The sequence below is a fragment of the Chaetodon auriga genome, chromosome 13, assembly GCF_051107435.1.
Source record: "Chaetodon auriga isolate fChaAug3 chromosome 13, fChaAug3.hap1, whole genome shotgun sequence".
Lineage (NCBI taxonomy): Eukaryota > Metazoa > Chordata > Actinopteri > Chaetodontiformes > Chaetodontidae > Chaetodon > Chaetodon auriga.
Window position 1 is genome coordinate 21522554 of NC_135086.1, and position 13790 is coordinate 21536343.

Below are 13790 nucleotides of genomic sequence, written 5' to 3' on the forward strand. Positions count from 1 at the left end.
TTCCCCCCCCATCTTCTCTATACTTCAATGGAAGCAAATAGATGTGCAGATTGCAAATGGCTAAGTAATGTAAAATCTATGTACTTTGTAATAAATGGGCTAAATCTTGCAGCCTCCAGCAGGTTTATTAAGGCCGTCTACAGAAAAATAAAATCCGACTTCACGTCTCACATTCCTGACTCCGCTTTCATCAGCAATTTGCAGATCTATTTGATAGTATTTTCATGACCATTAAGTAGACAATCTCAGCAATCTGAACATTTTGCAGGCCCGAACGACCTTCGAGCCTGATGGTTGCGGATTAACGAGCTTCTCCTATATCCTCTATTCATTATGGTTGATCCTGACTGAGGATGGACCCGCTGCACATTAAGACTGGCTGAGCGTCTGCCAGCGGCACAGCGAAGAGCACAGCACTATGCTAAGGCGCGTGGTAGGGTTTAAGTGATATATCCTGCCTTAAGTCTCCCCTACAGCCTCGCCATGTGAAATAACAGTCCAGGAATACCTCCTCAGTAACCCACCCCCCTCCCTTTCCTTTCACATTTCCTTCTACTGTTTGGCCCCCGTCTGCTTAGCCAGCAGTTGTCATCAATTCTTCCACTACTGAATTAAACCAATGATATATCAATTATGCCACTCTGCTGTTTGAATCAATGCAGCAACACTGCAGAAAAGTGACATATACTAACGTCAGACTTAAAATCTCAGCACACACACACGCACACAACATGCGGCAGCTGAATGCCCATCAGCATATTACCCATCTTTATATACCCTACAACCTGTGTTTAGACAGCAGTAGTTGAAGATTCTCCATACAGGTCAGGGGCCAAGGCAAACATCCAGCATCAGCTTACACACTCCAAATCCTAACCTTAACCTGAGGGCCAATATGGCTATAAATTGACCCCAGAACAGCTAATGAGAATACTGAGCCAGGCTGAGGCATGTGTTAGGCTGACAGTCGTCTCTTCAGCACAATAACGTCTCCTTACAGGCCAAACCGAGAGGTCTCTTTCTTCCTCTCTAGTACAAGTATATAACTACAAGTCAAGTGACAGAAACGATATGACCTCAGTGGAAGAGGCAGGGAAGGCCATGCTTTAATTTGAAACAACTTGAGTTTTAGCGAGCGGATACACCGTGAAATCTACACATTCCTGTCTAGTGAAGAAAAAAAACAGATGGTAGGAAATTAAATGGGACGTTGCTACAGAACAAAACTGACTATTATAGCAACATAATTGACATAGATGAATTTAGAGGTTCCCTCACATATCAAATACATCTAAACAACATAAAGAGGATCCAGACATGTGGACTGCTCCGGCAGAATGAAGCAGCAAGGACGGAGGGTGATCTATCTGTCAGCTCGGACAGCCATATACAGCACCTGACTGCTGCTGCAGCCTCAAAGCCTGACTGCGACCCTGGCCAGAGTCAAGCCCAGTGTGGAGTGACACGGTGTCGTACCGACGCCCGGGGAGCGTGCCTCCACCAAATGACACCAGAGCTGAAGGGCCAGGGTTCAGACGACGGCGAGGACAGATGACATGCATGCCGCTCGGTTCGTCTAAGGGTGGGAGGCTTTTTAAAAAGGGTCTTTGAGCTGGTTGAGGAGTGTGTGTATTCGTGTGTGAAAGGCGGCGGCTGTCAGCCACGCAATTAAGGAGAGGCCCCCTGATACCCATGCTGGCATACTGCATGTTTGCAAAGCATCACACAGGCACAGGCGTGTTGTGACACTTGCAGACAGGCGGCCGCACTCATTCAGGCCTCCCAATGGTCTTCATCAATCTATTCTCCTTTTCAACAACAGCCCACACACTTGTAGGCTTTACATACACTCACATACACACAGAATTTCGAGGAGAAGGCCTCTTGATTTGAGAATTCATATGCTATTTCTGTGGCCTGACACAGTCCATTCAACATTTGTGACAATTCAACATGAAGAAACTGCAGACCTACAGCTCTGCTTGCATGCAACTAGTACTCTGGGGATTCCTCATTGTATTTATGAATTACCTAGCCACCTTTGCTTCAGAGTCATTTAAGTGTACTTAATGATTTCGTAAGGGTATTTTCAGGTTGCAAATAGCCACACTTTAGAAATCAACAATTTAAGAAGTAAATAAAGAAATTATATTTAATGTGAACCTCGATTTCAAAAAAGCTTGGACGCAAAATGGAAAAAAATCATAATGCAGTAATTTGCAAAGCAACTGTATTTACTGACAACGGTTTAACAAAGTGTTCCTGAGTCCATGTAGTAATATCTTTTATGTAATCATGGGTTCACAAAGTGGTGAACCTCGCTCCATCCTGAACCTTTCAAGGATGCCCGTTGCCTTTAGTGACAGAGTTTTAACTAAACTCTTCTAAAAACACTGAGGATTAGCTATGGAGTTAGGGGTGGGTGATGTTGGCAAAATCTTCATATCATATCATACTTTATGTAATTTTGTATCACAATATGGTAAATGGACTGTATTTATATAGTGATTTTCTAGTCTTACCAACCAGCCAGCATTCACCCATTCATACACTGGGGGCGAGACGCCACCTGCTCTTCACGAGCAATAACCATACACACACACCCACAGAAATCTGGGGTGTAGTATCTTGCCCAAGAATACTTCAACATGTCGGCTGCAAGGGCCAGGAATCACCCACCGACCTCCTGATAGGTGGAAGGGCTTTACCACCTGAGTCACAGTCACCCCCACGTATACTATACTGAGGTATAGTAAATTGATGCCATAGCATAACACTGGGAATTCAACTGTAAAGCCATATGCAGTATACATATATAAACCCCACATCTGGTTTTCGTTAATCCATTGGAACAAATACCAGACAAATCCAGGTATATCACATCAATGCAAAAATCATCCCATCCAAAATTTGCCATAAAGCAGACCTGCTCACAGAACTTCAACAGTGCCCACAATGGCCTAACACACCCTGAAATATTAGAGACACTTACTTTGGTACAGTATAAATAGTACAGCAAAACCTCTGGTGACTAATAAATGTCCATTATTTCTTGGTTTACACAATCATAATCAGCTTATTGTATGTGCAATGCAAGCAAACTGAGCAATACTGAAATACTGAATTAGATACTTAAGATTCAAAATGTTCATATTTTCCAGAATATCATTTGCAAGCCCAAAGTATCCTGCTTTAACCGCAACCCAAAAAGTCCCTTACATGTACAGTAATTACTTTGGTGACTTCATATGAACACCCAACACTAAAACTAAATTAAACTGCTGTATAAAACAGATAATACACACACATATACACACAGGCACACACAGAGGACTTAAAAGTGCATCTTTCAGAACACACACATATCAATCTGAGCGTGCCAGGCATACCAAGGGGAGCCTCAACAAGCCAAGGCGGGGGTGGTGGGCTGCTGGAATGATATGGAGATGGACACACAGACACCTCTTTGAAAGTGATACATGGCCCTGGCTGGCAGCAAGCGCCACTCCAGATCCCCTCAGACAGGCAGAGAGGATGCCAGGCTGGTAGGGATTTAGGCCATAATGAGCCTGGCCGTGTGCGCACGCACACACACGCACGCACACACAAACCTAAGTTTGCTCAGCAATGCAGGCAACTGCAAAGATAATACGGACGTGTCCACAAGAGATGAACTACAAAGAAAAACTGATGGACAGATATGCATTCCTCTGTATTGCATATTTGTAGAAACACACAGGCATGCACACACATGTGCATAGACAAACATGCGCATACACACAGCATTATCCATTACAGGGACAATGCATACTCACGTACACAAAAAACCCCTCATCTATATTCATACAAATGAGCACTTTATATTACAAGTAGAAAAATACACAAAGTACTACAACTAGGAGGACATTCCACCGATTTACATTTCTAACCCCAACATGATCGTCTTCTTTTAACCTAAACCTGACAGGGGGAAGATCCACTCGTCTTTATGCCTCTAGATACCTGTATTCATCACACTACACAAACCTTTACAACCTGGGTTTGCTATAATTCTTAATTGCCCTTTGACGTACTTCACTTCAAAGTCAAACTTAAACAGTGAAGCAGGTCTGCAAAAGCCAATGCTGCAGACACTGAAGTTCATAATTTCAATGTTCACCTTGTATTAACTTCCACAGCTGAAACCTGCTGGAAAATTTAATATAACAATGTCATGGTGGCAGATTTCAGCATATAAATCACTGAATAAAAACGCAAACCAATAAAGGTGATGGCTTAAACTACATAAATATCACCACTGAGATTGTCTGAGTTTTATTCTGTGCCCAAATAATTATTCTGTGCAAGACCGCTGTTTTTAAGAATAACAAATATTCCAACATGTGAAATGGCAAAGCCATGACAAAAACTGCGCATGATGTGTAGTTATGTAGGTAACTGGGACTGACCTGTTTTTCCTCATCACACAATTTATCCAATCATGTGTCAAGACCAAGAAATAGTCTAATTTATTATCTTGGCCTTTTCAGGTGAAGAATGCCTGTCAGCCTCTGACAAAGAAAGGATATGATTGGGTGGCAGGAAGTTCCAGCTGAGGACCTGGTTGGCCAGAGCCAGGTAGCGCTGGAAAACAGACGACATCTGGGCATTTAGGTTTTCTCTGCGGCTGAACTCCTGCAGCACCTCCATGGTCAACATAAAGATCTGACGCAGGCCCTCCTCCTGGGAGAGAGGGATAGAAGAAGAAGAGAAAGATGGCCGAATGCAGGTATAAAAAGTGATACATTAAAGAAAAAACAGTGGTCTGTGACTACATTTAAGAAAATGAAGGGCTAACAAGGAGTCCTGCATTAACAACTTTACTGCTGGACAGACAAACCTGGAACAGACGCTTGCAGCTGCCGTGGAACTCCATGCTGAGGCCGATGCTGCTGGTCTTACTGGAGCTGGAGAACTCACTGAGCAGAGCGGTCAGGATGGAGCAGGCCAGTGTTTGCTGCAGCACAGAGAGCCATGTGATCAAACAGGTCAAATGTTATACAACGTTACACTGAGGTCAAACTCGATCAGCAGTCAAGACCCAGAGAGAGAGAGGCTGAATGTGCTTCATGTGGAAAGACTGGCACTCTGTCCCAATTCCATACTACATACCGATTCCAAGCAAATTTTCAATGCATGTGTCACATTGGAAAAACAACAAGAATAAACATACTGAAAAAAGTGAGTGTGCAGCTTGATTTTTGTGCAATATTGTGCTGCACAATGCAATTCACAAAGGAAATGGAGCAGCTGCTCACAGCTGCAAAACATTATCACAAGTTGTGGTTAGTGGTGAGACAGCTCAGTGAAGTTGTAAGAAAACAAAAAGAAGTATGAAATCTCTGGAATAACATTTTGTTTTCTCTTTCATGAGGAGTTATTTGACAGTGACGTTCCAAAATCACAATGAAACTCACCATTGTTGGTGCACATACTACATAATTTCCTATACAAAATAGTTCAGTATATTGATTTACCTTGTAAAGAAACTGTACAAGTGTACTACAGTATGTTGTGTACTATATACTGTTGGTATCTAGTACAAAACTGGGACACAGCATAACATTTTCTGTTCTGGTACAAAGAGATCCTCTATTTGGAAAAATTACAACTGGATGTAGAAATGATCACTAATAAGACAGTGAACACATCATAGGTTATTATAGGACAAATGAGCCTAAAATCCATTCTCTCAAAACCAGATAGTTCTTTCAGAATGCAGCTGGTCCTAAAAGCATGAAGGGCAAGAATTTATTGAAATCATCACAGAACAGTAGTGACATTTGGATCTAACTAGATTAGCAGGGTACCTTTAAGGCTGTAACTTGTGACCATTTCAACATGGATTAATCTCTTCTTCTTTTTTTCCAAATGTCAAAAAATACCACCAGAAAAAGCCCAGCAAGAGTTTACTGAGCCCAGGACGACAGCCTCAAATTGTCAGTCAAAACGGGGAATTGTTTAAGTAACCTCGTAACTTGTAGCATCAGGCAAGGGATGCAAGACCAGTTTTTCTCCAAATATCAAAGGACATGGTCCCGTCAAAACCAGCCAACGTATCCATGTTTTAATAATTCAGTGACAAGTTTGTTCAAACTTGTATGAGGACTATTTTGGAAGGAAACGTTTCATATAGTTTCCTAATGGTAAATGTATTTTGTGGTCTGTTGGCCAGATTGTGAAGACTGAGGGATGGATGAAGTTTACAAAGGCAACAGTTGTGGGATTTCAGCCTAAACAAACACCACATGAGGTGACTTCATTGACCACTTTCTGCTGTCTGGCTCCGCGCACCCTTATCACCGAGATCTCTTATTCAAATGGAAGTAGCACTTTCAGCCCTCCAGGGCACATGCTGTAGATTCCCATTTGTGGTTGAGGGTTTGGTTATATGAATAACCAAATGAAATAGTGACACCTACTGGATTATGAGCAGCATTGCAGTTTGCTTTACAATCCATAGCAGCATTGAGGCAAAGTCATGCCAATAGATTTTCACAAATGGGAGACTTAATGCAGCAATATTTCATCCATGTGCTGAGTCATACAACATGCATCTAACATTACTCTTAAGTCTTAAGTTTTTCAGCTTGGCTTCAGCTTTTTTTCCATAAGGTCACCTAAACAGTTGACAGCACCAAACACCAAAATTATATTGTAATGAAAATGCACTTTGACAACATTTATACACAAAATTGATTTGAGTACATGAGCAATGAAAACAGGGACTCGATACCATACTTTCCTCTAACCACAGGAACATGCCTGAAGCTTTTTCCCAGTACTGCCTTTGTGGCATTTTTTATTTTCACACTGAGCTCTCTGTAATCTGAGCCAGATTCCATGCAGGAAGTCTGTAACCAGGGCACAAATGTGGTCCATCAAGTCACAAATATAATAAATATCATCAAAGCTTTCACCCGGTTTCATCTCATGCTATAAATGAGTCTGAAATACACTCCACAAGTTCTCCCATTCATCTGGAACTATTTTGGGAGAGTGTTTTGGTCTGTTTATGTCTTCTGTGAGCAGAAGAACAGGACCGAGTGGAGGTAAGATTAGAGCACATATTGACAGCCTTTGTGTTCGATGTAAGTCACAATTTACTGTGAGAGGCAATAAAAAGGTGATGCCAGTTAAATGGTCAAACCTTATCATCACACCTCATTATTGGTACCGCGCTTCACCTATTTGAATGTAAATTTACACATGTGACGTTTGACGCAGTGGCAAACTCTGATTAAGGACAATATTTCTGGACAAAGTAGGTGTAGACTGCATGCAACTTGTGAACGCTTGTGAACAATTTCTATCACTGAACTGTGTGCCCCTGTAGGTTGTTTGGGTTAGTTATTTTTCAGCCTCTGTCACATTGCGGAAAGCTGCCTAAAAGTCACCAATACCTATAACCTATTTACTTATGTGCAGTGAAAAGTGATTCCAAATGAACAGTAATGCATGACGTGAGTCACCAATGGTGAAATGATGTTAATTTACAGAATTATTTTTCTTTTCAAAAGCAGTTCTGTTGATGCAACTGTGGATGTTTTCTATTAACTGATGACCAATGATCTGTCAAAATGTGATCCTGACAGTCTTTAAATCCGGCATTGATGCAAAGGTACTGGGCTTTGACATTTTGATGACTTACTGTGTCTCGCATGAAAAAAACTCATTTTAATCTTGGATTACTTGCCTTTTTAAATCAGTGTACTATGATGGTGGATACATGAACAATGAATGATTATTTGTTCATTGTAACTAACAGTGATTCATTAAAATATATTAGCACTGATACGTCTACGTGTCTTTCTCACCACTGTGGGGTTCCCGCTGCCAATGAGCTGTCCGACCTCATGAAAGATGCTTTTACAGTTGATGCTTTTGTCTAGAGACCCCCTCTTCACGATGACCGCCACAGCCAACAGGATCTGCTCGCGGACGTACTTCTGGAGACTGGAGGAAACAGAGAGATCAGTGCTTTGAACCAGAGAAAATAAGTAGAACAGATAGGAGGTTAACTGAACACTGACCATCAGCAGGGATTGAGAACAGCAAGAAAAACAAAGTGAAACAGAAAGGTTGTGTGTGAGGGTGCGATCACAGCTGCAGCTTATTTTCTTTGGCATGTATCACATGGAAAAGTTAACTTCATAGCATTTTTGTATTTTTCTTTCTTTAAATCACACTGTCTAATCAAACAAAAGCAAACAGGAATCTTAGCTCGTTTGCTGAACAGAGTTTGTGTAACCTATCGCTGCACCAGGTCAGAGACTTTCATGGATTCCAGTTTCTGTAACTTGTACCACACATAACAAATAAGCCTGTGCTCTTCTTCTCTGCTGTGTATACTGGTATACACATTAAGACACAGCTGATTATGAGCATCAGCCCAGACTTTCCATGCATGAGGACCTACAGGCTACGGCACGTCAAACTCATTTTGCACATAAAACCTTGCATCATTGGATCAAATTGTAGAAAAAACCCAGTTTCAAATGGCATCAGTATTACTTATACAAATTAACTACTGCTTATACAGCACATGCTTGGTGTGATCTCACACAGATTTATAGTTTTCACTACTAAGCTCATCAACAAGACCATAATATATATCTGTGGGATTTAAAAGGCTTATTGATAAATATTAATGGCCCTTGAATCACTTCGCTGCACAGTTCTCTCTGCATTGGACTCATGAAACAGGAGATGAGGTCTATTGATGTTCTTGAGAATCCTGCCACTCACCAGTGAAAGCCCATAAAAGTCATACATAGTTAATACCCTGCAAGACACACACAGGTTTAATTATGGCTCTTTCCTCCTTCCTTACTTGGGTCTCTGTAAGACGTAGGTGAGGAGGAATGCCCGGAGTGACTCGATGCTGGTCTTTTCCAGCAGGATCCACTCCCGCACTACCGCCTCCATGATGGCTGTGGCTGCCTGGAACAGCACATAGTCCACCTTACTGGTCTCTGGAGAGGGAAAAGGGGAGGTGAGAGAAGAGAAATATAAGCAGGGAGAAAGATAAAGTAGAAAAAAGAGAAGATGGTTTGAGATGAATTGCTGGGAAACAGTACACGCACATGCAATGCAGTTATATTCAGTATGACAAAGCAGACTGAAAACCCAGATTAATGTAATAGTACAAGAAAGCCATTTGTAATCCCACTTTCCTAGTACTGTTTACTAGCTGTTCAAAATGATCCAGTTGTTGAGTGACAGGTCTGAATGTGGGCATGAAGGGTCATTTGTTTATTTGTTAGCCCTGTGACTGACTGGAAACCTGTCCTGGATGTACCCCGTCTCTCGCCCAATGCTAGCTATTGGATGGAAGATGCTGTACAAAAGCACTATTTCTTAGGTTATTCATTGTAATAAGAAGGCTACTGTTGAACTGTATTGCATTACAGAGAGGTGTTTTTAAAATCTAGTCTACCCTCACTGATATAAACATGGTGGATGAGAACTATGCTCTTTATGGGGGTTCATGACATTACAAATATTTGGGTTATACTCAAACACAGCAATAGGTTTGTGATCATAACAACGTCGCCGAAGCCCAGACTGGATGGAAACACTTCAATGAAATGGAAGTAACATGACACAAAAACCATGCAGGTTAAAATAGGTTCTGCAGGCTAAATGATTAAGTCAATAGTCACCTAAGATGTGCTTGCAGATGGCAAAAGGGGATTTGGATTTCCTGAAGGAGAGGAATATGTGCTCGGCATGCTGCCTCTGTTCGGTGCTGACCATGGACGGCGGTGCCTGACGAAAAACAAACACAAAGAATTAGCATTTCTATACAAGGCTTGGTTTATTTCTACTATGTTCCAGAACACAGAGCTCCCACACTTTTCAGGACAAGTTTCATTCAAGTTTATATTTTGTTTAGTTTATATTTGTGATCTTAAAGATACCGTGACGACTGGTGGAATATGCTATTTTAGTCAATGAGAAATGGTAACAGCAGCAAAAGTTGCTTACATTGTAGCAGCCATGAACCCATATAAGGTGTTTGGTTGTGTTATGACTGAGCACAATACCTCTTGCAGGAACAGCACGCCATGACTTGTGAAATGGAAAAAAACACTTTCTACTGGCAGTGACACTGCCCAATATCAGAGGCTCATTTTTCACTCCTTTTGTCAAATCAAGAAATCCAGATGAGACTCTTATCCGCACACACACACACACACACACACACACACACACACACACACACACACACACTCTTTTATGGAGGAGTGTCGCCATGATACAGCTCAGCAAGAAAGTCACATTCCAGGCCTAATTGCAGTGAAAGCAGCTCTGTGGCTGAAGGCAGCAGAGGAAAGAAAGACCCTTTTATCTAAGAGCACACCACACATGTACACTTCAAACTACTTACTATACTATGATGAGAGAGGACGACACGGCATGATTTTTATAAGAATTAAGGATTCCGACAAAAAAAAAATTGAAATCTCAATAACATTTACCTTAATGATAAGAAATTTTAAAGCTGCTCTACAGAAAAGTCTTATATTAATGATGGAAAAAGTTATGTGTGGTGTTAAAAGTGTTGCTTGTGGTGACAGAGATTTATCATCTGCCTCTGACGCTTAAGTGTTTTAGCGGCTTTCAGTAAACTGTTTTGATTTTACAGCTCACCACTGCACTGTTTACTCAATCTGATCGCAGTCATCTGCATCATTTCCAGCCACAACAGGCAGCTGCTTTCAACAAAAATAGTCTGATAAACCCAGTGTACACCACTTGTCCAGCTTCACAAAAGACAGACAGAGAACTGGCAAACACAGAGGAGCACTGAGCAGCTAAAGAGATATTATGTTCAGAAGTCAGTGGGGAGCAAAGCAAAGCTAAAAGGAGAGAGAAAATTGGACCTGCATGCATTCAAGTGGCCAGAGGCACAACTCCAAATGAATGATAATGTCCACTAGGTGTGTAAATTGAATGTTTTCTAACACAATCACAATAAATGTGTATCTTATATGGTATGTTAAATTCATTTTTACAGCCTGTTGCACCACCTATACAACTCCATCAAATAGTTTTATTACAAATACCAGTGTGGGAAAGCTCTATGGACACTAATGGAATTTAATTTTTTGAGCAAGATCAGTACGGTGAATGAAACATGTCATGACTCAAAATACAAAAAGGCTGACAACTGACACCACACTGGGTGAAAAGTGACAGGAGAGTTCACTTTAGTTGCTTATCAATTCAGCACGGCACAATTTAATGCAATATATTATGTGAGGTATTTAAGGTAATACAAGGTATCTAAAAGGTTCTGGATCGGAGAACGTGCTGATATTTCAGCATATTTACAGTCAACTTTCTAAATCTATTGAATCTGAGACATCAGAATTAAACAATGGAGTTTAAACTGAGCTGTTTCAAATGAATCAGAGCCTTGTCCTGACTGGTACAACTTATTGTTACAGCCATGGTTAACTGAGATACTAAAATTTGCACATTATGGTTCACAATATAAGAAATAATACCAGACAATCACGACAAACATGAACACACGGCCCAGCTCTGATCACATCCATTCAGGAGAAGGTACCAAACAGAGTTAGTATCATATTCAACAGGGCGACAAGTGTGTATCACAATGTCTGATGACGTATGGGAAAATCACATATAGGTTAGCTGATGTCAACTGATGTATGGACAATGTAGAAATTGTAAGTCAAACTGGAGCTTAAGAAGTTTATTCTGCAACAGTTCTAAAGGAAATATTAGGCATGTGCCAATCCACAAAATTCACATTGTAATTGGATATGTTACTGCGTTTTATCGAGAGAATGAGATTAGCAGTAGAGAAATAAAGGAAGGTTCTGTACATGACAATGTGTCTGACATTTCTGCTTTTCATGTACTGGTTAGAATTCAACTTTCTGGCTGAGTGTACCACTGCAGTGTCCGGGTTTCCATTCAAGCTGGGATGTAAGTCACCCAGCTCGCCACTCATTTCATATCCACCTCCAAACTATCAACTGTCCAACACAGGCACAAAGTCTATAAAATCACTTCTAGAAACAAAACAATGAGCGAAGAGTGCAAAACCTGAGATGAGATTCAAAGCGAAACCAGAGGTTAACATCGAGGATGGAAGAAATCAACAACAGAGCTTCATCATGTCAGAAAATCCACCTGAATCAGCTGATGTCAGCCTGACAGCCACTGTATCTATTCGACTGCCTTTGAGTAACTAGCTCAATTCACCGTTTCTATTGAATCACTACCATGTTACAGAATATGATGCAACTTCTTGTTCCACCCCTGATTAATCTGAAACTGTGTATATGTTATGATTCACAACCCTTAAAACAAACCATCACTGCAGAAGACACCTGCTGGCTGAACTGTGAGGCTAAAGGCTTATACGGCTGCTGTGGTGTTCACATGAAGCAACTCGTCCAGTTTCTCTGTCACTATCCTCTTTAAAACAAGGTAGCAATTCCCATTACGTATAGTTAGCTAGTTTAAAAACACAAGAAGGGGAAGCAAAATGGCAGAAAGCAAGAGCAGGCTCTAGCTAGCTAATTTTTCTGGTACACAGACTCATGCACATGGTTAGCCACTTGCTCTTAGCTGGTGTGTTTCCAGTAATATTTACTCCAAAGGAGACTGGACGGTGTTGAGACAGAAAGGAAAGGGCCACACACTTGCTGTCGGTGAGGATTTTAGGACGTACGCCATGAGCTAAAGCTACAGACCGAGTGGCTGAACGGCGTCTATATGCCAAACAAACAGCAGCGGGATGTTAAACTGTCTCCATACACTCAAAGTTCACGTGAACGGCTGAGAGCAGGCACGAGCCGTTCAAGTTTCCACACAACTGAGTCACATTGGAAAGTGTCCCGACGCGGGGTTACATTTTAGGGTGGTGGTCCTTCATTAGAGAACGGAGGTAAATGAAGAGGGGGGGATACTGCGATGGTGAGCGGATATTTTTCGGGATGGAGACAGGCAAGGCAAGGCGCCACGCATCGCTCACATAGCGTTTCTCCGGTGAAAACTGAACACATCTATCAACAAAACCCGGGAAGAAACAAACCGCCGCGAGAGCCTCGAAGCGCCAAACTGCACCCGAGACAAAGTTAGGACAGACGTGCCGCCCCGCTCATGGCTACAAAACAACCCTGAATTCTCACCATTAAAACTTTGGCAGCGCTTTCCAGCTGTGTGATCACTTCTGGTGCACCGACCGCCGCCATCATCGTCCCTCTCCAATGACGCGCCATGCGCTCTGCATTGTGGGATTACAGCGCTGGTACCCGGCAGGGTTCAACCCAGCAGCTTGAGCGTGGAGGCGGTGGGTTATGGAGTCCACGCAAGAAGCAACATTTACCCCACTGTCAAAGTCAAGACGAGGTTTTTAAAAGCAAAGACTAGGAATAACACATGAGGCGTAATGCTACCCACAGCTGAGCTAAAGGAAGAGTTCATTGGAATTCATTTATTAATTTATTTTATAATGTATATTCTGTATGGCCCATTTTTTTTATTGAGCGAACATTTAAAGGAAGCTAATGTTGTCAAATGTGGTTATGTGAGACAGGTATAAAAGTAAAATAGTGGAAAGCATATATCCATTTACTTTAAGTACTTTACTGCACAAACATTTATATTATTGTTATATTTGATATTATGCTTTTGCATTTCAGAAGACACCATAGAATCTTTTACTTCAACACACTTATTTACAGCTGTACTTTGCAGACTCAGCA

General features: G+C 41.5%; 1 protein-coding gene across 2 annotated transcripts in view; it reads right to left on the minus strand.

Annotated features, from left to right (window-relative positions):
• The window catches only part of xpo4 (exportin 4), a 57851-nt gene extending 44544 nt beyond the window's left edge, over positions 1–13307 (minus strand). Inside the window, exons 1-6 of one of the 2 annotated variants that reach the window (XR_013077973.1) lie at positions 13215–13305; positions 9705–9810; positions 8873–9014; positions 7857–7995; positions 4880–4996; positions 4569–4722 (exon numbers count right to left, since the gene is read on the minus strand). Coding sequence is in view for 1 of the 2 variants with exons in the window: in XM_076747647.1 (XP_076603762.1) it covers positions 4569–4722; positions 4880–4996; positions 7857–7995; positions 8873–9014; positions 9705–9810; positions 13215–13304 (748 nt within the window). In the remaining variant the exon portion in view is untranslated. Of the gene's footprint in view, positions 1–4568; positions 4723–4879; positions 4997–7856; positions 7996–8872; positions 9015–9704; positions 9811–13214 lie in introns of both variants that reach the window. The other variant, XM_076747647.1, reaches the window with a different exon arrangement.
• Positions 13308–13790: the final 483 nt, after the last annotated feature.